General features: G+C 37.1%; 1 protein-coding gene across 3 annotated transcripts in view; it reads left to right on the top strand.

The window, feature by feature from the left end:
• The window catches only part of TENM1 (teneurin transmembrane protein 1), an 801,721-nt gene that overhangs the window by 445,958 nt on the left and 333,307 nt on the right, over nucleotides 1-22,456 (top strand). For all 3 annotated transcript variants that reach the window (XM_078363019.1, XM_054251187.2, XM_054251185.2), the window contains exon 7: nucleotides 10,304-10,544. In XM_078363019.1, coding sequence (XP_078219145.1) covers nucleotides 10,304-10,544 — 241 coding nt within the window. The remainder of the gene's footprint in view (nucleotides 1-10,303; nucleotides 10,545-22,456) is intronic.

Raw genomic sequence — 22,456 nt, 5'->3', positions numbered from 1 at the left:
CATGATCTCGGCTCTCTGCAACCTCCACGTCCTAAGTTCAAGCGATTCTCCTGCCTCAGACTCCCAAGTAGCTGGGACTATAGGCACATGCCACTACGCACAGCTAATTTTGTAATTTTTTTTAGTACAAAATTACTAAATTTCATAATTTAGTAATTCGGTTTCACCATGTTGGCCAGGCTGGTCTCAAACTCCTGACCTCAGATGATCCACCTGCCTCAGTCTCCCAAAGTGCTAGGATTACAGGCCTAAGCCACCACACCTGGCCTAATTTGCTTATTTTGATAGACATTTCACTTGATCCACTAGCAGACACATCTATGTCAGTAGATCAGTATATTTCCTAATTGAGCTGCTTTCTCACAACTTTATTAGCCATATTCTAGTTAATGAAGTCTCAAGTGCAATCTATACATAGTTTGAGGCTACATGTGAAAACACATCATTACAAAAGAATTTATCAGATAACTTTTTTGTATTCTGGGTGATGTTCATTCAGAATGTTGCATTTTGTTTGGGGAACCATAAAGACCTAGTTAAATTAGAGTGAGTCCAGGGAGATAAGCAGTAATGGAATTGAGAGAATGAATCAGATTTTGAAGGAAAAATAAAATGACTTAAATATGCATAGCTCAGCATAAGCAAAGTTTATAAGATAGGCTTAGTAATAGGTCGTAATTTTGGCATATTTCCCCAAAATAGCTCTATTTAACATTTCACTAAAATGCCATGTTGAAAAACAAGAAGATGAAAATTTGTAATAATGAATCAATCGATGAACATTTCAAGCAGAAAACTTTTCAGATACAGGCTGTGCCCACACAATGCCAAAACAGCTGGTAAGAATGTGAAGAAATCAACCAAATAAGTTATTTGGCATCATAAAACACTCTCACCCACGACAGTTGCTATAACTTTTTTATAAAATAAAACTTGATTGAATTCAAACAACTTTAAAATTTTGGATTCACTCAAATTAATTAAATTTGCAAATAAACAAAATAATAAACTTGTATTGAATAAAATTATGGGTTGTGTGTGGGAGATATAAAGATGATTCAGACTTTGATCCTGATACAAGACAAGTATATGCATAACTTGAATGCAAGAGGGGAAATAAAACTTTCTCTCTCCTTCCTACAGAATTGTTACTTTCCTGCTCATACTTCTTAGGAGGCTCCCTCAGTAGCCCATTGGATGTCAGTCAGAAAGACTGGTGGCAGCCAGTGCTGTTCTACCAGCAATCATTAAGATCATAATTCTGAAACAGAATTTTTAGGGCCCCAACACATTTGAATAACACGTATATGTTACTCGAATGAGAATACCAGGACTTCTTTTTTCAATCCCTCCTATTTCCTTTTCTTGTTGTTGTTGTGAAGGGAAAAGACAAACAAACCTTTGTCCCTCCCATGGTATGAGTAGAATCACTTCCCAAGCATATGAATATGGAAACCACCTATTACAATTGCTTATAAAATCAGGGTTGTACCCAGTTCCTGTCACTAGCTGTAACCCTACCCCCTTTCTCTCCCATCCAAGAAAGCACATCCAAATGCAACTCAGTGACAGTGGCACTATTGGAGGTATCACCCTGAATCCACTCATCTATACTTTTTAAAAATAAATCATTTGTGAATTTCAGTCCTCTATTATAGTAACAGGTGACTGCAAAACATTGCCATGTTTTGATCCTGTAGCTGATCATTGCTGAACTGGAGCAAGGGGCCAAAACATGCCCCTTGAAATTTGAGAATCCTTTGCATCTTGTGAATACTGCTCTAATAGTGCTGTCTCTTCCCATTGTCCCAGATGAGGGCTATGTACTTGTTTAGCTCCCAAGTACAGATGCCAGCATTCTTCTCCATCACTCCATTAGGTGTCCATGGGTGCCCTTTGTTCTTAAAGCTGTCCTGGTGGAGAGGAACTATGGAGTACAGGGGATCTTTCTCACCATATAACCAGACAATGGTGGTTACTAGAACGTTTTCTTCAGCCTTTATTTGAAAAATTTGGACAAGGGTGAAACCTTTTCAAGGCTTCCCTAGCTTCTATGCTTTTTTTTATACTCTAGAATTGTTTGCCTTTTGCTTTTCATTTTCATTTATTCTTAACATAGTTTGCCCTCACTATTTAACATACGGTAGCTTGAAAAATATTTTTCTTAGAACTTTAGACACAGTTGTAATGTTTTCCTGCTTTGTGCTTCAAACATTGAGTTCCATTTTTATAAATAATCCATTGGCATGGTTTTCACTCATTGCTTTTTGAACAAGACCAGGGTACCATTTGTAATAGTGTAATAAAAATGAAGCCCTGAAAATGCAAACTTTGTAAACGTTTAGGATATCTCTTATTAGCTAATTCATTAAATGATGCACTGTCAATTAATTCATAACCCTCCATTACCTACTTGCAAATAAATAGTGAACTTGGGGATTGAAAATAATTGAAATACCTACATAAAACTTTAGTTTGAGTATAAACTAAATATGAAACTTTTAAGGATCATTACTTTTTAATATTTTCTTTTTGATATACTTCAGTGGCTAATAACAGAAGCCACAGTATCATTGTCGACATAAGATAAAACAGGGCAATTATCTATTTCATGTTTCATGGTACATAATAGATAACAGTTTCTTTCAAGGCCATAGTGGAAAAGCTTTGGCTAACCACTTATTTTAATTGCTAACTCATATCATATATTAATGTTTAAATATTGACATTCAAAATTCCAAATTGTACCATAAAGTAGAGCTCTTTACTGCTTTACTTAGAAAAATAATTTTATTTTTTCCTTTTTCTTTTTTTTTTTTTTTTTTGTTTTGATTTTTGAGGCGGAGTCTTGCTCTGTGGCCCAGGCTGGAGTGCAGTGCAGTGGTACCATCTCGGCTCACTGCAACCTCCACCTCCCAGGTTCAAGCGATTCTCCTGCCTCAGCTTCCTAAGTTTCTGGAGTTACAGGTGCATGACACCATGCTCAGCTAATTTGGGCATTTTTAGTAGAGCTGAAGTTTCACCATACTGGTCATACTGGTCTAGAACTCCTGACCTCATTATCCGCCCGCCTCGGCCTCCCAAAGTCCTGGTATTACAGGCATAAGCCACTGAGCCTGGCTGAAAAATAACAATTTTCTAAGATAACAAATATATTGGCTTCATTTTTCTTTTTTTCAACATTGCCAAGCTACTCTGCAAATATTAGCACAGATTTATCCCTCTTGTATTTTCACAACCAAGAAAATTGGGTAGTTTGAGCATTTATTACAACAATTTAAACAAAATGGCTTTTACCACAGTCCTCTCTCTTTTTCTTGATAGTAAAGTCCTGGATTGTTTGTCTTAAACTATGTCAGAAAGTTGATTGAGGTAACAAACCAGCCACTTATTGGCAGGAATATTGATTAGTATCCTTGAGATCAGCTGATTGTACTATGTAATGCCAATATAGTGTACAGCACAGTTGGAGTCCCTCTGTAACAGAGACAGAAAGAAATGGACTGGGGGCGGGCTGCTTTGTGAATCTTTGATTAATTTTTATGTTGTACAATAAATTGGAGAACAGGAAAAGAGATTAATTAAACTAGAAAGTAGAAAATTTGGACTTTCTGGACATAGATCAGCACTACCTCTAAAGATGAGCATCAGCTTATAGAAAGACTAAAATATAAATATGAATTTCAGCACAGACATGTCAAAGGATTGTAGGTGCTTTACTGTTGACCTTTATTTCCAGTGATTGTGGCAAAGATCAGCCTAACTGACAGAAATTAACACAGCATACTATGTCTTACCTGCTGGCTTAGTGAGAAAGCCATTCAGAGTCCTAAAAGGGATGTACTTGACAGTCTGAAAAACAGTAGATAATATCCAGTGCTGTGGGAGCCATGCAGGATGCAGTAATCCAGAACCAGATTGAGCCCATAGAAACTAGAAAACATTATAATTTATGGTTCACTTTCCCCCAGAGCCTCTGTGACTGTTCTCCTGCAGTCATCTGCTTTAATTGCGAAATCTCCTCTCTGTTTCTCTCTCCTTCTGCCTCTTTCTGTTGTTGTCTTTGCCTCACTCGTACACATGCCCATCTATACATGAGTATTTATTAAACGCTAGCTACTGAATAGACTTTATTTACATTCTCAATCCAATGATTTATTTAACTGACAAATCTGCTTTTAAAAAAGGATGTTGGTATATTAATATTAAAGCAGTATTATTTGAGCCAGAAAAGTAATAAACTCTATTGTTTCTTTTCTTCTGAAACCAGTTTTCTTAACCTTTTTTATTCTTTGAGCCTCTGATAATAATTACAAGATTGAGAACAGAAGTGTCCACAGCCAGATACACTTAAGTCTGCTTTGATGATCATTGTGTACTATGAAGTTAATGGATATTAGCCGTAACATGCAAATCTTAAAACTACCTGCTCACAAGTTACAAAAGCTCTTTGTGGCAGGTAAAATACCATAAAGTAGTAACATACATTTCAAGTTAGTAGTAATAGTTAATATTAATAGTAAAATATGTTCTCTTTCTTCTGCCTAGAAGAGGAGAATGACTCTGAAAAGCAACCTCAGGAACCATAGGCTTCTGATTGGTCTTGAGAGATTTGACATAAGTAGTATGGCAATAACCCTTGGTGCTCTGATGTTCTTTGCACATGTAGATTATATGGTCTTCAGAAACATTAATTAATATTGACTCATAAGAGTTCAGGAAGGTGGTTAAATGCTAATACAGGCCCATAATCCCTTATCCAAAACGTTTCGGGCATACTTTTTTCAGAATTTAGAATTTTTCAAATTTTACAAAGGTGATGCTATGCATATATTGTATATTATGTACACACCTACCCAGAGTGAAGTGTGGGCCAGCACCCCTTAATAAAATCCATTAATACTTTCATAGCTAAATGTATGAAAATTCACAAAATAAGATAAAAAGAATAAAAACTATAAATATCCTTATATCACTTCAGATCAGGCTTTGACACCAAAATTTATGAAATTCAATAAATAAATAAAGACCACAAATATCCTCAAAGCATTTCAGATCAGGTTTTGCCACCCAATAAATTAGGGGAAAAAATCTCATTTTTCAGAGATTCTTTTATTCCATAGTTATAGATAAAGAATTGTAGAAGTACCCTTCCCCTTGGCCAATGACATAATGAAACACAGATTAAAAATGAAGTATAGACATGATTTCTGACTCTCTGTTACCTTTTTCTAGAGCTGTAAGAATATATGTGCCCCTTTTGGCAACATACACTGCATAGTAACCTTGGAAAAAAACACGTTTAGGGAAGACATTGTCATAGTGACACTAAAGAAAAGAATGATCAACTTAGTACATGGATTTGAGAAAAACTAGACATGTGTCTACTTTGGTCAAATTTTTCAAGAAAAATTATCATTTGGCAGTCCTGTGATGTTGACAATATTTATTTTTAACACCTACAGAAAATTATTTTGTGTGTACAGCCAGTGCTGTTACAGTGCTTGTTTTACAAAGGTTAATTTGTTCCCTTGCTATTGGTATGTTTGAGAACAGTTTGAACTTAAGACAAATTTTGCGTTTCAATATGTGCGATTCCATCTGTTAAAAGCACTAAATGACTGCAGAAAACTGCGTACAGCAGAATGAATTGCATAAGAATGCACAAAATGGGCACATGTATATACTTGAAACGTCCATCAGCTATTTCAGCTCACCACATGTGGATAGGAGCCTGTCCCATCCATATCTGGTGTTTAGAATTTTCTGTTCTAGTCAGATAACCTTCCTTTTTACCACTTCACAATAACTCACAATTTGCATCTCTTCTGACACCCACTTTCACAAGATAAAGTGTCATATCCGGAATGGCATTCATGTATTTCTTAACCATTAATATGTGGAAAACTATGCTGCCATTCTTATTAGATTCCTTTTTGAAATGTGTCATTGATTATATTTTTTAGTGTTGCATCCCTAACTTCATTTTTTCCATAACCCTTTTGTTATGTGTGTTTTTGCATAGTGCAGTGAATTGTAGAAATGCATGCTTTGTCTTGTAGCAGAACTAACTGTATGTGTTAATGAAATGTAAGGGACAAAACACCCTTAGAGATGCCCTGATAAGTCGCCACAGTGTTTCTGAGAAGAGATACTCTAATTTCTTGTGAAAACTTTCTCTAGCACATTATCCAAAATAAGATTTATCAGCAAAAAGAGAAGAAAAGGAAAAAAAAAACTATGCATGACACGTTTCTTCTTCTACTTACTTTTTGGAGACAAAGGCAGTGTTGTTTCTAAAGGCTTATACTTCTATTAGCAGCTCTGCCACACCTAAAATGCCTTAGGTCTATATTTTGGAGGTATTTTGCTCCTGAGAAATTATCTTACCAAGTTATTTTGGGACCTCAAACCTGAAACTGGCTACTATCCAAGTATATTATGTGAATTAGACTTTTCCATCTGAAAACTTAATTTATTTTCAGAAAGCTTTGTAAGTATGTCTGGATATCTACATTTGCATAATCACCACTCCCCACTTCTCCCTTCCTCTCTCTCATGGGCATAGAGGTATATGGTTGCCAGATACATTTGGAAGTGAGTGTATGTGACTCTCAAACCCCTGGAATTGGTGTTCTAGAGCTCCTGACACTGAACACTAATGTATTTTTCATTAGTGTTTAATGTTGGGAAATCCCATTTCACGGAGCCCAAGGATTAAATCACTTCATTTGGGAGGTAACAAGTGCATTCTCCATCTTTTTCCTGAGGTGAATAAAAGAACCAATCTGAGATCATTTGCATTTCATAAAGGCTTAAGGTCCGGATGTATTCCACACAGTACAACAATCCAATATAGTGAAAATGTTTAAAGACAATATTAACTAGTAGGGAAACCTCCACATATTTGAAATGTGGAAATAAAAATACACAGTAAAATAGATGAAGATCAAAATATCCAGATATATGTATATGGGATATGCATTACACATATATACACATCGATTTACACATATATACACATCGATAATCTAATTGACTAAACAAAGCCCTCCTACCTGCAGTAGAAATGTTATAATAATCCTATGATTGCACTTTTCAATGAAGTACAATTTTTATCATTTTTCATAATAGAGTTGGAACGATTTTGAGGAAATCTAGCAAGCAATAAATCCGGATGTTAATGGGATATTCTCTTTCTTTTGAGCAACTGTACTGAAGAGAAACCCTTTCTCTTGCACAACTGTGCTGGCAGAAACCCCTTCTGATTAAGCTAGTAAATGCCACACATGTTGTTTGGAGGCATTCTGAACACGAGACCTCAAATTGACTCCTCTTCTCCTTCTAACCTTGGGCTCCCACCTTTTGCCTCCCTTTTCTTGGGTCATTAAATGCTCTGCTACACGTGGCATTAGACGGTAGATTGTAGTGTGTCACTGGTGCTTTTTTCACATCATGAAGGGGTACTATTTTAAGCACCTTCTTCAGAGTATCCTTGTCCTTTGTCATAGCTCGGGGAGGCATTCCACTGAGACCTTCAAGGGGAAAACCTACTTCTCTGTCAATTGAATAAGTAGCCAGTGGGTCCATCAGAATGAGAGCCAAAGGGAACACAGAAGGTGGTTATCTGGGTGCCATGGTCCAGTCAAACCCTCTTGTATCAGCAAAAGATTTTGGAGATCTCACTCTGTACCCAGCACTTTGCTCAATGTCATACAGCATACAGAACTTAGAAGGTAACCTTATTCTAAGAAACATGCAGTCTATGTTGGGAGAAAAGACAAAACCCATAGGATATGATGGGGATGCTATAATATTGCCAACTCAGGGGCCAAATTTATGGCAAAAGCAGTAAATGTTAAAGTCATAGAAGAGAGTCATGTTTATGTTCTGAAATAGCATAATGGAAAGAGTGCTGGGCAGGGTACCAGGATTTCAGATAACATAACCCGTGGGGGTGGGGAAGAGTTTTAAGTTCATTCTGTCTGTTAAAATGTCACTTAATTTACAAAAGCCCATGCAGAAAAAGAGTAAGGGAATCATCTGACATGGGCAGGAAAAAGTATACAAGTTGAATGACCTTGAGCAAGTCACTTCACCTCTTTGGGTATTGGATTTCTCATCTGGAAAATGGCAAGTAGAGAGGAGCAACCTTGACTAGATGATCCCTATGATTTTTTCCATTCTTACACTTTTACATCTTCACACATTTACTGTATTCAATTAAAAATAGCCAAAGAAATGCATGTTCAAGTACATTTTACATAAATTAAATTTAATTGTTAGGAAAAGGGATTATTATTATCCTCATTTGACAGTTGAGGGGTTAAGGATTCTAAAAGGTAGAGGCAGAACTTAAACCCAGATTTGCCATACATCCAAGTCCTCTCTTCTCTCCACTGTGCTGTGCTGCGTACCATGACACCACATTGCCTTCTTTTCTACATTTAAAGAGTCGCGGTCTAAGAGAGAAGCAGACATAATAAACCTAAGGGAAAACTCCAGAAAATGTGGATGATTCTTTGTCTCTAAATCTTATGAAGGAAAAGAGAACTCATATTACAGAGATCTGCAATACATGGAAGGGTGCATTAGCCAGAGGGTCAGGTGATGTGAGTTCTAGTCCTGTCCATGCCACGAACTTGCCAAGTATCCCTAGACCTGTTTCCTCATGTGCAAAATGAGAGCATCTCCAAAGTCCTTTGGGTTTCAACATTCTATGCTTCTTTGAGTCCCCAAAATGGAAAGCACACTTCTAGTTATGGTTATGAGTATGAGCCCAGAGGTTTAAAAAAAGTTAATGAGATGTTAAGTATTTGTGATGATTTTTTTGGTGGATATGGGATTTGCGCTGGGCCTGGAATAATGGGGGCGGTTTAGGAAATTCATGAAACATTTTAGTTCTTTTTAAATATACAAGGTTAGCTGACCATCTAGAGGAATCCATCGTATAAAATGAATGATCACCACTCCCTTCTCGAAGTTTCGTACAATTCAGGTTTTCATATAGTGAGTTTATTTATAAAGTGAGAGCCACCTGTGCTAGAAAATACAGCCAAGTGTTTGTCATGCTCTTGGGAGAGTAATATCATTTTTAAAAGTGAAAACCATGCCAATGTCTTTAAAATTCAAGTTTGAAGTAAAAGGATTGAAAGAAGTGATTTTTTTTTCTGTGATGAGCCACTGCAAAGTGGGCCTCAGCACAAACCAGCTGAGCCCTTAGCTAGGCATTGAAAGCCTCTGGCGTTTTTCTGCTTTTCAACTCTCAGTCATTTGGGAGGTGGGACAAAGCCATGCTGTCTACAAAGTTCACCCAGAACGTGCTGGTGTTACAAGAAATCACTTGACATCTATTATGTTTCTCTTGTGGAAGAGAGGTGGCTATCAGCTACAATGGTGATTTCTTTTTAAAGGGGTTTAATTGGGGTATTTCCATTGAGCCAAATTCTAACTCACTCTCTTTACTTGTGTCTGCCAGGAAAGCAGTGGAAAAATACCAAACAATAACAACAACAGAAGTCTGAGGACCGCTGTCCCAGGCTGCTCCTCTGCAAACAAGCAGAAAAAAATCTGTTTCCCTGCTGCCTAAGCTGCTGCTAACATGGCAGAGCTCCTAGAAAGGTGTGGCAAAGGGAAAAAGGTGCAAGCTATGCTTTGCATGGCCACAGAAATATGTATAACAACTTGAGCAAACTCCTTTTAGCCTACCTTTTACAAGTAGCACTCTAAGTTGGGGGGCTGGGAGAGAGATTAGTTTCACACAGCCAAGTGACACACCCATGAGCTGTTTTTCTAAAATATGGATTTGCTCCTATATAGGCAAGCTCGCATCCCTTCCTGAGGTAAGCCAGAAGGTGGACTTACATTTTTATCTCAAGTGCCGAATGATTTTCCTTGCAACAAATTTGTGCCTTTTACTGGTATTTTCTGTAGTGAGAATTTTGCAACTGATGGAAATCAGCTCACTTCTGTTCTGTAACTTAGTGTCTTGTTGATGATTTATTTGTTCAGTAGCAGAAACTATGACAAATTGTGTGAGGCGGCCTCATTTACTTTTTAGCTGCTATAGCCCTAAAGAATTTACATGTAAATGCAACTGTGAATGTTTTACATTTCATAAGCATGCTGCACGTGCTTTTGTAAGTTAAGTGGCATTTTTACAGATAGATTGAACTTAAAACAACCTCCCTCACCCTACAGATTTTATTATCTGAAATCCTGGTAAGTCTGTCATGCTGGTTTCCCTGACTGCCAAGCAGGAGAGTTAAGCCTCTATTTTCTGTTTTTCTTCTCTCCTCTTCAGATGTGCAGAGCAGCCCACACAACCAGTTCACCTTCAGACCCCTTCCGCCGCCACCTCCACCTCCTCATGCCTGCACCTGTGCCAGGAAGCCACCCCCTGCAGCAGACTCTCTTCAGAGGAGATCAATGACTACCCGCAGCCAGCCCAGCCCAGCTGCTCCAGCTCCCCCAACCAGCACACAGGATTCAGTTCATCTGCATAACAGCTGGGTCTTGAATAGCAACATACCATTGGAGACCAGGTACTTGAACTATTGTTGATCCCACTAAACTTAAGTATTGGCAGAGGATGGTTCCACTGATTGCAGAAACTCATTTCATCATACACATCTGCAGAGACACACAGATGCACAAATGGATACACACCCAGATGCAAGGGCAAAAAGAAAGACTCCTTCACAGGCGCAGATGTGCAAACAGACACACACATCTAGATCTAGACACAGACACAGACACACACCAAAACAGGTACATGTGAGAAGATGAAGCCGCAGATGCGTAAACACCCCACTGTCACATACCCACAAAAACATAAAACAAAGTAATTATCTAAGCTGTCACTGCAGCCTCAAAGTGAAAGGCAATTGTCCCTTGTTTTAAGAAACTGCAGTATTACAGGAAAACCTAAACACAACTGGAGGAGCGGTGATGGTTTCTATTTTATTTATTGTAAGATTCTTTGAAAAAATAAGTTGCCTTCAAACATTAAAAAAAATAAAAGGATCAGCTTAATGTAATGGAAGTATATGTGTAAGTTTAAAAACTAAATTCTGCTTTTGGGGTGAAGCTCTTGGTCTTTTGAGCAAAAGCTTTGCCTCTGTTTTTCTTCACACGTTTAGGTTTCTAGATTCATTCCTCAGAGTTTGGTCGTGATAAAAGTTCTACTCTTTGCAGTTCTAGGTCCCTTGACCATGATAAATTTTGGCACTAGATACAATTAACAAAGAAATTATTTATCATTTCTAGTCACTTTCTTAAATCAAAAATTACAACTCTATATTGACATAGAAAAATGTGAACTAATAAAACAAAGCATTCTATGTTCTTTGAAATTCAAATACTTCCCCTTTTTTTGTGTGTGCCTTATTTAGTTCTACAATGGAAGCTTTTAATTTTTGTTTAATTTGTATAGATTTAGTAATTTTTTAACTCTCACTCCCCGCCCATCCTCCCTTTTTTTGGAGTCCCAAGGGTCTCTCAATTCCATTTTTATGTCCTTGAATAGCCATTGTCTAATTCACATTTATAAGTGAGAACATGTGGTCATTGATTTTCTGTTACTGAGTTAGCTTGCTAAGGATAATGGCCTCCAACTCCATCCATGTTGCAAAAGAAACATAATTTTATTTTTTATTTTTTTTTTTTGGCTGTGTGGTACTCTATGGTGTATATATACCACATTTTCTTTACCCAGTTATTCACTGATGGACACTTAGGTTGATTCCATGACTTTACTCTTGTGAATCGTGCTGCAGTAAACACAGGTATACAGGTGTCTTTTTGATATAACGATTTCTTTTTCTTTGGGTAGATGCCCAGTAGTGCATTGCTGAATCAAATGGTAGTTCTATTAAAAATTGCCATACTGTTTTCCATAGAGATTGTGCTAATTTATATTCCCACCGACAGTGTATAAGCATCGCCTTTTCTCCACATTTTCGCCAACATCTGTTGTTTTCTGATGTTTTAATAATAGCAATTCTGACTGGTATGAGAGGGTATTTCATTGTGGTCTTAATTTGCATTTCTCTGATAATTAGTGATGTTGAGCATTTTTTCATCTGTTTGTTGACCACTTATATATCTTATTTTGAGAAATGTCTGTTCATGTCCTTTGCCCACTTTTTAATAGGAATTTTGGGTTTTTTGTTGTTGTTGTTGTTGATTTGTTTAAGTTCCTTACAGATTCTGGATATTAGTCCTTTATTGGATGCTTTGTTTGCAATATTTTCTCCCATTCTGTGGGTTGTCTGTTTACTCTGTTGATTATTTATTTTGCTATGTAGAAGCTCTTTTGCTTAATTAAGTCAAATTTGTTTATTTTTGTTTTGTTGCATTTGCTTCTGAGGTCATAAGTCCTTGTCTAGGCCAATGTCCTGAAGAGTTTTTCCTAAGTTTTCTTCTAGTATTTTTATAGTTTCTGTTCTTATATTTAAGTCAGTAATTCATCTTGAGTTAATTTTTGTATATAGTGAGAGATAGAAGTCCAGTTTTCTTCTGCTATAGCTATGCAATTTATAGAAACTTTCTAAAGACAATTGTATTTTAAAATGTGTATAATATACCACTTGATAAACAATGTGTGGTGTCATCTTCTAAACTGATATCTGGGAATTGGAATGGAAAGGGAAGGATTAGTCAACTCTCATAAGACTGCTTGTTGTTGTTGTTGTTTAGCAGCATATTAAATGAAATACCAACCATGGCATCAGAGAATATGTTACCATCAATGAACTGGAAGTACTATGGCCCATGTCCAGGAAACTGTATCATCCATCACTTAGCAGATTAAATGGTTTCATAAAGGGTGATTTCTGCTATATTCCAAGAAAAAAATATAGCAGTCAGAACCTATGGGGATGATAACCCAATTAGAACTCTACTAGTGATAAGGTTTCTGTATCTTTTTATTATTATTGAAAGGGGAAAGTGAGTAAAGGGTAAAATGCAAAGAACAACGTATATCTCTTCAAGGAGTTTTCAAACAGTGGTTATTACTTCATTTTTCTTTTAATTCATTTGCAGAGCTTAGTGATAGAGAGTTGAGGAAACAGCAGGGCAATATGGTTAAGTAGCAGTTCTGACAAGCAAACACACTCCTTTCCTCTATGCAGCCAAATAACAGGAAATCTGGGAGAGAGTGGGAAACTGGGTTCAGGCAAATGGAGAGAGAAATTATTCTTATTTGAAGTGTATATCTAGGCATGTTTGTACAAACTGCACCCACGGACCTTCTGTATCTATGCAAGGAATGTATTAATTGGTCTCAGTTTCATAAGACGCAGAGAAGAACATAAGTTTTCATGTGAGAGTGAACGACGTACCTTTTTAGTATATTTGAATATATATTTAGCATCACAATGATGATTTTTTTAAAAGCCAGAAACCTTATTAGCTTGATCAACTAGAATTGTTCAGATACATCCTTTAAAATGTTCATTTCTCATGTGGTCAATAAAGGCAACTGTGGGTACCCAGGAACTTATGCATGAGCTGTATAACAGAACCTGTCTGAGCCTAAACCTCCTCATCTGTAAAAATGAATATACAAAATTGCTTCCTGATAAGGAAAATCAAGCTAATGTAATAGAAAGTGCCTCATATACTGTAAAGCACTATACAATTGAAAGGTAATATTACCATCCATATTAAGTGGTCACTTGCTTTTGCATAAATATTTCCAAATTAAGTAATTGACTTATTCCCAAGTTATTCCACTCTTCCTCAAACAACTATTAGAAGGTTCTTTTCGAGCCAAAATCTACCCATTCTTAACTCTGCCCATTTTTCCCAAATCTAAGTTTAGGGTCCCACAGAATAAGTAAAATTCCCCTTACAGTTGACAACCCTTCACTGTTCCCGAGTCTTCTCTTCTTTGTGCTAAATGTTTCCCCAGTTCCTTCACCTGCTCCATAAAACTGGTTTCAAATCTCCCTTCCTCTTCTCTTTCTTTAGAACACCCTCCAGTTTGTCCAAACTGCTGGTGAAATGTAATGTTCAAGGCTGAATGCAGGTGTGAATTCTTATTAGGCTCTCTTGTTACAAGAAGCCAAAGTCATTCAGGTTGCCTCGAGTAATTGAGAACATCTTTTCAGTGCATGTGTTGTCAGTCCTTGAGAACACAGGAAACTCTGGTCAATCCCCAAAGGAAAGCCAAAGCCTGTAGATCTCTAGCATTAATAAGACAGCAATTCTCTGCATTTTTGCTCATCTCTATCTCTTTCTTTGTCCAATAGCTTATTCTTTCCATCAGCTCAATAATTGCTTTTGTCTACCACATAGTTGCTACTATCTCATAACAATGTCAGGTCTCCACTGAAGCACATGACTCCAAGTGTACATCCTCACAGCCTCTCACCTCATCCCTTCAGCTGCATGTCCCACTGTAACTTCCTATCTTGGTCACTGTAGGCTCAAAACCCTAAGAGGGAATTTGATTAGCCCAGTTCATCCCTTTTATAGCAGGCTGTGTTTCAGTTTTTTGGCAAGCCCTGCCAATTATTCTCACAGTCAACTGAGGCTAGGGGGAAAGAAAAGTCATGTGATTAAAATAAGCAATAATATGGCCATCTATGGCTGTTCCTTGAGCAAGGGTTAGGAGCAGATTTGGTGTTCCTTAGATGGGACTCTCAGCAGGGAGTCATTTTGACTGATTCACTGAGGATTTTTTTTTCTTTGAGATGGAGTTTTGCTCTTGTTACCCTGGCGGAGTGCAATGGCCCAATCTCAGCTCATCACAACATCTAACTACCAGGTTCAAGCAATTTTCCTGCCTCAGCCTTCCCCATAGCTGGAATTACAGACATGTGCCACCAAGCCTGGCAAATTTTTTGTATTTTTGGCAGAGACAGGGTTTCTCCAGGCTGGTCTCAAACTCCTGACCTCAGCTGATCCACCTCCCTCATCCTCCCAAAATGTTGGGATTACAGGTGTGTGCTTCCGCTCCTGGCTTCCCTGAGGATTTTATGCTTTGACCAACAATTAGCCACCTCTCTTGTTGTAATTATGTAGTTTGGTTAATGCTGTCTACTCCAGTGTCAGCTTTTTTCCTGGCCACATGACACTATCCATACACATTGAGAACACTGGAAACTAAACCCCCAAGCCTTTTTAACATGTTCTGAAGCTAAGCCATGTTTTACTTATTCTAAAATTACATAGTTGATTATTTTTAAATTGTGTGTTTGATATGGAAGTTACCAGTGGAAATATATTTGGAGCCTTGGTTTGGTCTAATTTGATTTCATCTCAATAGTACATGGAGACGTTGCTGAGTTCTAATTCTACCATACAAACTATTTGCTTTTGCTCTCATAATTGTGTCATCTGTAGGCTTGTTAGGCATGCTTTCCTCATTTTCATGTAAGTTATCAATAAAAATGTTACGTGGGATCAGATTAGGGTCAGATCTCTGTGCATACCACTGGTGATGTTTATCCATCACGCAGCATTCCTTTCCTAACAGCCCACATTTCTCTATCTTGCTTGTAGCCATATTATGGGATACTTTGTAAAATGCCTTGCTGATATTCAGATATAGTATGTTTACATTCTTACTGATCTGTCAATCTAATAACCATGTCAAGAACAGAAATGAAATGAGATTTGTCTAACATGACTTGTTCTTAGAGAATTTCTACTGTCTTCTCATGATTACTACTTTTTTCCTAAGTGCTCCCAAATTGTTCTTTTATTAACCTGTTCTGGAATTTTGTATTTAATCAATCTATTTCTTGGTCTAGTCTAAGGAGTCCATATGCTTCCTGTTTATTTTGAAAATTAAAGCCAATGTTTGCTGTCTCCAGTCTCCTGTCACACTTCACCCACACTACAGTTGCTTTTAGCAACTGTAACAAGGTAATCCAATTTCCAAGACCTCTTACCACTCTGGGATACAACTTTCATTCATTTTTTATAGAATAGCCAAATACCTTTTAATGAGTGCTTTGCCTATTTTAGCTTCAATTTACAGTTACTGATATTGATTTTATCATTTCAAGTCTATCATCATTCTTTTTCACAAAGAAAACTAGTACAGTAGTTGAGAAGGCCTCCCAGATATTGGTCATCCAATAACAATTTCATGGGTTGCATGTCTCTCCTACTCTTGCTCTTCTTGGTTTAAATATATTTTTTAAAACGCAATTTTCTGTCATCTTTAGCAGTTTTTTCTCAAGCCTCAGGCTCGTTTAGGGTATAATTCTTCTTGGCATTATTTTCATCATGCCCTATTAAACTTATTTATTTTTGGTTTTCATCCCTTTATTTTGGTACATGTTCTTTAGAAATTCAAGCTGAATGTGAATGGAGAACACCCAATATAGACATACTGGTTTCAACAGGAAAAAAAAAAAAACTTCCCAACTCTCTGAATTCATCTCCATATTAGAATATCTCCGGGCATGAAGTTGTACCTGCTTTGCTTCAGAGAGCTCTTTTCCTTAAGTCTGGGATTTTGACCTTGCAATGTACTTACGGACTTTAAGATAAAGTAGTTAACTTCCTCTAAAGGTTCCTATCACCTTCAATTCACCAGTGTCTCTTTTACTAAGTCAGTCAGAGAGGCAAGTTTCCTTATCATTTTCCCTACCTTTTGTGTGATGTAATCATTAACACAAGAATTTGAGAACTTGCCGTATATTTGCTTTTTGCAAATCGATACAACTAGCAGATGTTTATGAAGTTGAAATCACTCATGTTTACTACCCTTTCGTCCTATGACACTTTTGTGATCTGTGTTGAAAATGAGCATCCATTGCCTCCACCTGGCCAAGTGGCTTATTATAGACTCTCTGATCTGCTACCTATTAGTCATGTGACATTGGGCACATTGCTTGTCATCAGCATGCCTCAGCTTTCTCATCTGTAAAGTAAGAACAATAGTAACACCTATCTCATAAGGCCATTGTGAGCATTAAATGAGATCATAATTGCAGTGTGCTTAGAGCAGCCATAAACATAGTGAGCACTCCAAAAATATTAGTAATAATAATAATAACACAAGAGGTTATTTTACTTTTTATCCCTATTTCTATCTTCACCTAATTAAAGGTATTTCTACCCTTCTATTCATGATTCCCTCAAAGGAAGCACATACCTCATTCCACCTCCTCTCTTAGCATGTTTTAAATAGAATATACTGTTTCACCACCATATTCCAAATCATAGAACCATCCCCCTTCTCCCACATTTTGATGATACATACCTGTGAGACTGCCCTGTGATCAATCTTCAGAACAGCATGTGGATTGCTGCCTGTCTTCCGTCATTCAGAAAAACAATGTCCTGTCTACCCAGTATGTTGAGGATTGGACCCTGCCCTGAGCCCTCCCTTACTCAGACATGAGCTTCGCTATCTCCTTCTCCAGGCCTTCTTCTTAGAATTCCCAACCTCTACATTATATTTTGGGGGCAGGATGTTTTTGAAATCTGGAAAGATGGGCACATTGCCAAAGATGGAGAGGCTGGGTCATGTGTGCAAGCATATGCACTCCAACATCCCTGGACTAAATTATTTATGTCACTGGGAACTTAGACCTAACTTCATGGACCTGAATTTCCCCATTCATTATGTGGAGAAAATGACAGACCCTACCTTGTGGGGTTGTTTTCAGAAATGAATGACATAATATATAAAAATGTCTACTCAGAGCCAGGCACATGGAAAGTGTACAATAAATAATATTATTATTTTCAGTTCAGTGTAATAGCCTAGCACAGACCTGCTGGCAAGTAGATGAATTCAGAGTTACTACAATTCAAAGAGATACATTAGCTTTAATCTGTTCTCAAAACATCCAGTATTCACATACACTTCCCGGTCTATGGATTATTGAGTATGGCCTGCACAGAGAGACATTCAGCAAACATTTACTAATTATTCCTGGTGCACTGCAGCTTCTATGGAGAATGAGAATCCCTGTATTCCAGAAATTTATGGTTTAGTACTAGTAACAATAACGATAGCTAAATTTACAGCATTATTATATGCCAAGCATTACTCTAAGCCCTCATGAACCAACTTCTTTAACCCCTGTGCTAGTATTCATGTGGTATGTACTATTTAGTGTTGTCGTCCTCAATTGAGAGATGAGGCAACTGAGGTACAGAGAGGTTAAGGAACTTTGTAAAATCCCACAGGTAGGACATGGCAGATCCAGGTCAGATTTTGAATCCAGGCTGTAGGTCTAGCATCTCCATATTCAACCACTAAGCATTACTGTCTTTCTGTAGTAGGGAACGCAAAGATAAATAAATAATAGCACCATCACAAGTGTTTTGTTATATTTAAGTAATCCCAAGGTAAGAACACTTGGAAGTGGGTAGATCTATCCAAGATGGGAATAGTAGAGACTAAGGAAGTATTGATGTAGGTAGAAGGGGGAAGTAGAAATTTCCCTGAGAAAATGGCCTAAAAATCATTTTGTTCTAAAATCATGAGGTGATGTCAAGTGAAAAATGGAGGAAAGGGCATTCTGGGAAGAACATATCATAATCAAAGTTGTGCATAGTCACCAGTTATCTAGGTGATGTGAGGCATTATTCTTTTTATTATTTCTCTCCCTTCTCCTTCATATGCCCATTTAAATACTCTTGACCAGGTTGGATACTCTGTGAGCAAGCATGTTCTTTCTAGTACTAATGAGAGCTAACCACTCTGGAATTGAAAACCTATCATTCTCAAGCTATGAGCCAGAAATCTAAATTTCATGCTAAAAGTCCTGCTGTTATACTTCCATATTATCCTTCCTTTTCCAGAGGCCCATCCTTAGCTATACTAGAGTTTGCAGATCCTTTTGTTAATTTATTCTTTGATTTTTTTTAGGGAGTCTCTTTTCTCTTCCCTGTGGCATGAGCCTCAATCCCAAAGTTATATGGCTTTGGTGGCACAGTCCTGTGCCTGTAAAATGCTGTAAGAGTGGTTAAGAGTTTAAATTGTGGAAAACAATGGAACTGGATTCAAAGTCCCATTCTGCTCCTTCTTAGCTATAGAGCCTAGGCAAATTACTGAACCTTTCTGAATTTCAGTTTTTTTGAACTTAAAAATGGGTTAATAGCACTCACTTTATAAGGTTGTTACAAGTAATATTTCATATCGCACATGAAATTTGCACTCTCATTTTAGTTTCCTTTCCTCTTTCTCTTCTTCTTGTGTCCATCCCCTGGCACTGGTTTTATTCCTTTCTAGCTTCTCACAGTCATGATTTACTGCTTTGCTGCTTTTCTATGGAATGGTTTTTCCATTCTATCCATGAAATTTTGTACAAGTAGATCGGCCTGCCTTTAATACCCAATTAATTGAAGAGGTGCTTATTTCTGTCAAGAGGTCACACAGCACACTTGCTGCAGAGCACTGGAATAGTTCCCTCTGCTTCCCAGCCTCTTTATCCAGGTTCACTTTTAACTGGAATTGCAGCCATTTTTTTTTACTCTTAATTACTGTCTTTGCTGTCCCCCGATTCAAATTCCTAACTCAAAGTCTACTTGATACTCCATTACTCATGATAATTTTTGGCGAAGTGTTGGTTCAAGGCAACTAATTTTGCTTGGCTTGCTCTTAGATGGTAATTATTTTTCAGAATGATGATAATGGACAGTAATCATGATCTGTTTACCAAAATGAATCTTAATCAAAGATTTTGCTGTGATTATCAACATTAGAGAAAACTTGGGGTTGGGGGTAACATGACCACTTCAGTTCACAAAGACAAATCAGCATTGTGTGGAGGAATTATGCCTGGGCAGAAGAGTGCAAGTAACCATCTTCATTGATTTTTAGCATATTCAGACAGATGGCTGCAGCTTGGTTGAGGCTAACTGCCCTTGCTGGCTTTAGGCCAATGTGACAGTTAAATGGAGTCTACAGGGTTATTTTTACAAAAGAAGAGCCAGGGCCATTGGTAGAGGAGATTTTGACAAGGAATAGAAAGAGAAATGAAATTTATATGACCAATATGTGTTACTGTACTTCCAGAGCTAGTGTCTCTCTTGGGGAAAAAAGAATCATTTGGAGGAAATATTCATTAATAGTGATTGCAGTGATTTATTTATGGAATGATACCCTTTAAATATTAACCCATAAATGTAAGCTCTCCAGCAGCAGTAATATGTCTTTATTATATAGTACTTCTAAAATCTACCTAACATTTAAAAGTAGTTTTTTTCTAGGACATTTGCAATGGAAAAATAGAGACATAATTTTTTACTTCAATAATGAGTGGAGAAAATGAAATCTCAGAATGTACATATGCAGTGCTTAGATCCAACAGTATCTCATGCTTTAATCCTTTAACAGCACGGAGGTTAGCAAAAATCTATCTTCAGCCACAGATTTAAAGATTCTTTTTAAGACAGGAAAAGACACTGTGGAACTAATCTATGACCTATAAATCCTGTTTAACCAAGCTCGACCAAGCTTTTCAGCCTACGCCACATGATGGATATGGAATATGTTAAATTTACATGAAAGAGAATGCTGTAGTCTTAAAATATGTTTTACATGTTGAGAGTAAAAATATAAGTCTATTGTGCTTAGGCAGAGAAGAATAATACTTTGGAGATCATTGTGATACAGTCTCTAGTTACTTTGGTGGCAGTATTATTTTTAAACATGCTTTTCGACTGACTATTCTCAGTTTCATTTCAAAATAAAACCATAGGCAAACATAATTTCTTTCATTTTGTAAGGAAAGAAAGTTTCACCATAGGGGAGATGAAATATAATTTTAATATGGAGAAGATTTACTTAGCAATGCAAATGTGAATGTAAATATGTTTTAGGGAATTTTTAAAAATGAGTTGATTGATGTAATATATGAGTATAGCAAACAAAAATTAAATTTAAGTGAAATCTCTGTACCCATCATTTTGTCCTCCCTCACCATATACTTATACACTTCCCTATACCAGACTGTATATTTAAAACAGAGATGTATGGTTTTGAACAAGAGAGAACACAAGTTTTTAACAACTTCATTCACTGCAAAGTTACTTATCCAGGGAATCATAACAAATATTTCCATTATCATGTCAAGTTAATAGACACTTGTCTATTTCACTAAGAACATGAAGTATATTTAAAGCATCAGAAAATAAATTTCCTGTCAGTTATTCTTATTTGCTATAGGGATGTCTGTGTGTGTGTATGTGTCAAAAAGATGTTCTACTAAACATCTCCCTTTGGAAGAATCCAGCTGGTTTTGTATTAATTCCTCAACATAAAAATGTTTGTAGCTTTAAAACCAAGATGAGATCAGGTTAAATCTTGAGGTCTTTGAAATGTCTCTGCAAGAATTGTGAAAGTATGGTACTGAGTAGTTCATTTAAAAAACAAAAAAATCTCAAAAAGAATTGTTCCCTTTGGTGAAGAGATAAGCAAATAAACAGTAACATCTGCTTCTCCATTTTGTTTAAAAAAATGGTGTGATATCTGAGGGTATAAGAAAGTATATAATACAAATACTTTAAATGAAAAAGAGTTCATTATAAATAATATGGTGAATTTATTTAGCTAGATAAGTTTCAACAAATTTCAACAAATACTTATTAAGTGCCTACCAAGCACTCTTCTAGTTGATGGGGCTACAAAAGAGAACAAAACAAAAAAAAACTTTGCCTTTAATGAGCTTACAGTCTAGTGGGGGAGAGAGCCTTTCCCCTAAAACATTGATCTTTTTTGAGGTTAATTATATTGCAAGACTTGGGGTCTGGCTAGATGGGATATGAAAAAAAGAACAGAGGAGCCAAAGATACCTCTTAGAAGTCTTCCTAGTCTGCCATCACATTTGTTTTAGACTGGGTAATTTATAAACAACAGAAATTGATTGCTGTCAGTTCTAGAGGCTGGGAAGTCCAAGATCAAGGTGTCAGCAGATTTTGGTGTCTGGTAAGCACCTGTTCTTCCTATACAGTACCTTGTTGCTTTGTCCTCATATGTCAGAAGGAGCCAACAGGTTCCCTAAAGCCTCTTTTTAAGGACACTGATCCCATTCATGAAGACACAACCCTCATGGCCTAATCACCCTCCCCGCAAAAGCCCTGCTTTTTAACATCAATGTATTGAGGATTAGATTTCAACCTGTGATTTCTTTTTTGAGATAGGATCTTGCTCTGCCACCCAGGCTGGAGTGCGGTGGCAAAATCGTGGCCCACTGCAGCCTCAACCTCCCTGGCTCAAGGGATCCTCCCACCTCAGTCTCCAGAGTAGCTGGGACCACAGGTACATGCCTTCATGCTCAGCTAATTTTTTTTATTTTCTGTAGATATGGGGCTTTCATGTTGCTCAGGCTTGTCTGGAATTCCTGAACTCAAGCAGTCTGCTTGAGAGCTGGATTTACAAGTCTGAGCCACTGCTCATGGCCAACATATGAATTTTGGAGGGACACAAACATTCAGACTATAGCAACCTCCCCACTTCAAATTTCGTATAGAAATT

This window comes from Callithrix jacchus, chromosome X (genome assembly GCF_049354715.1).
Source record: "Callithrix jacchus isolate 240 chromosome X, calJac240_pri, whole genome shotgun sequence".
Taxonomy (NCBI): Eukaryota; Metazoa; Chordata; class Mammalia; order Primates; family Cebidae; genus Callithrix; species Callithrix jacchus.
This window is presented reverse-complemented; position numbering and strand designations above follow the sequence as displayed.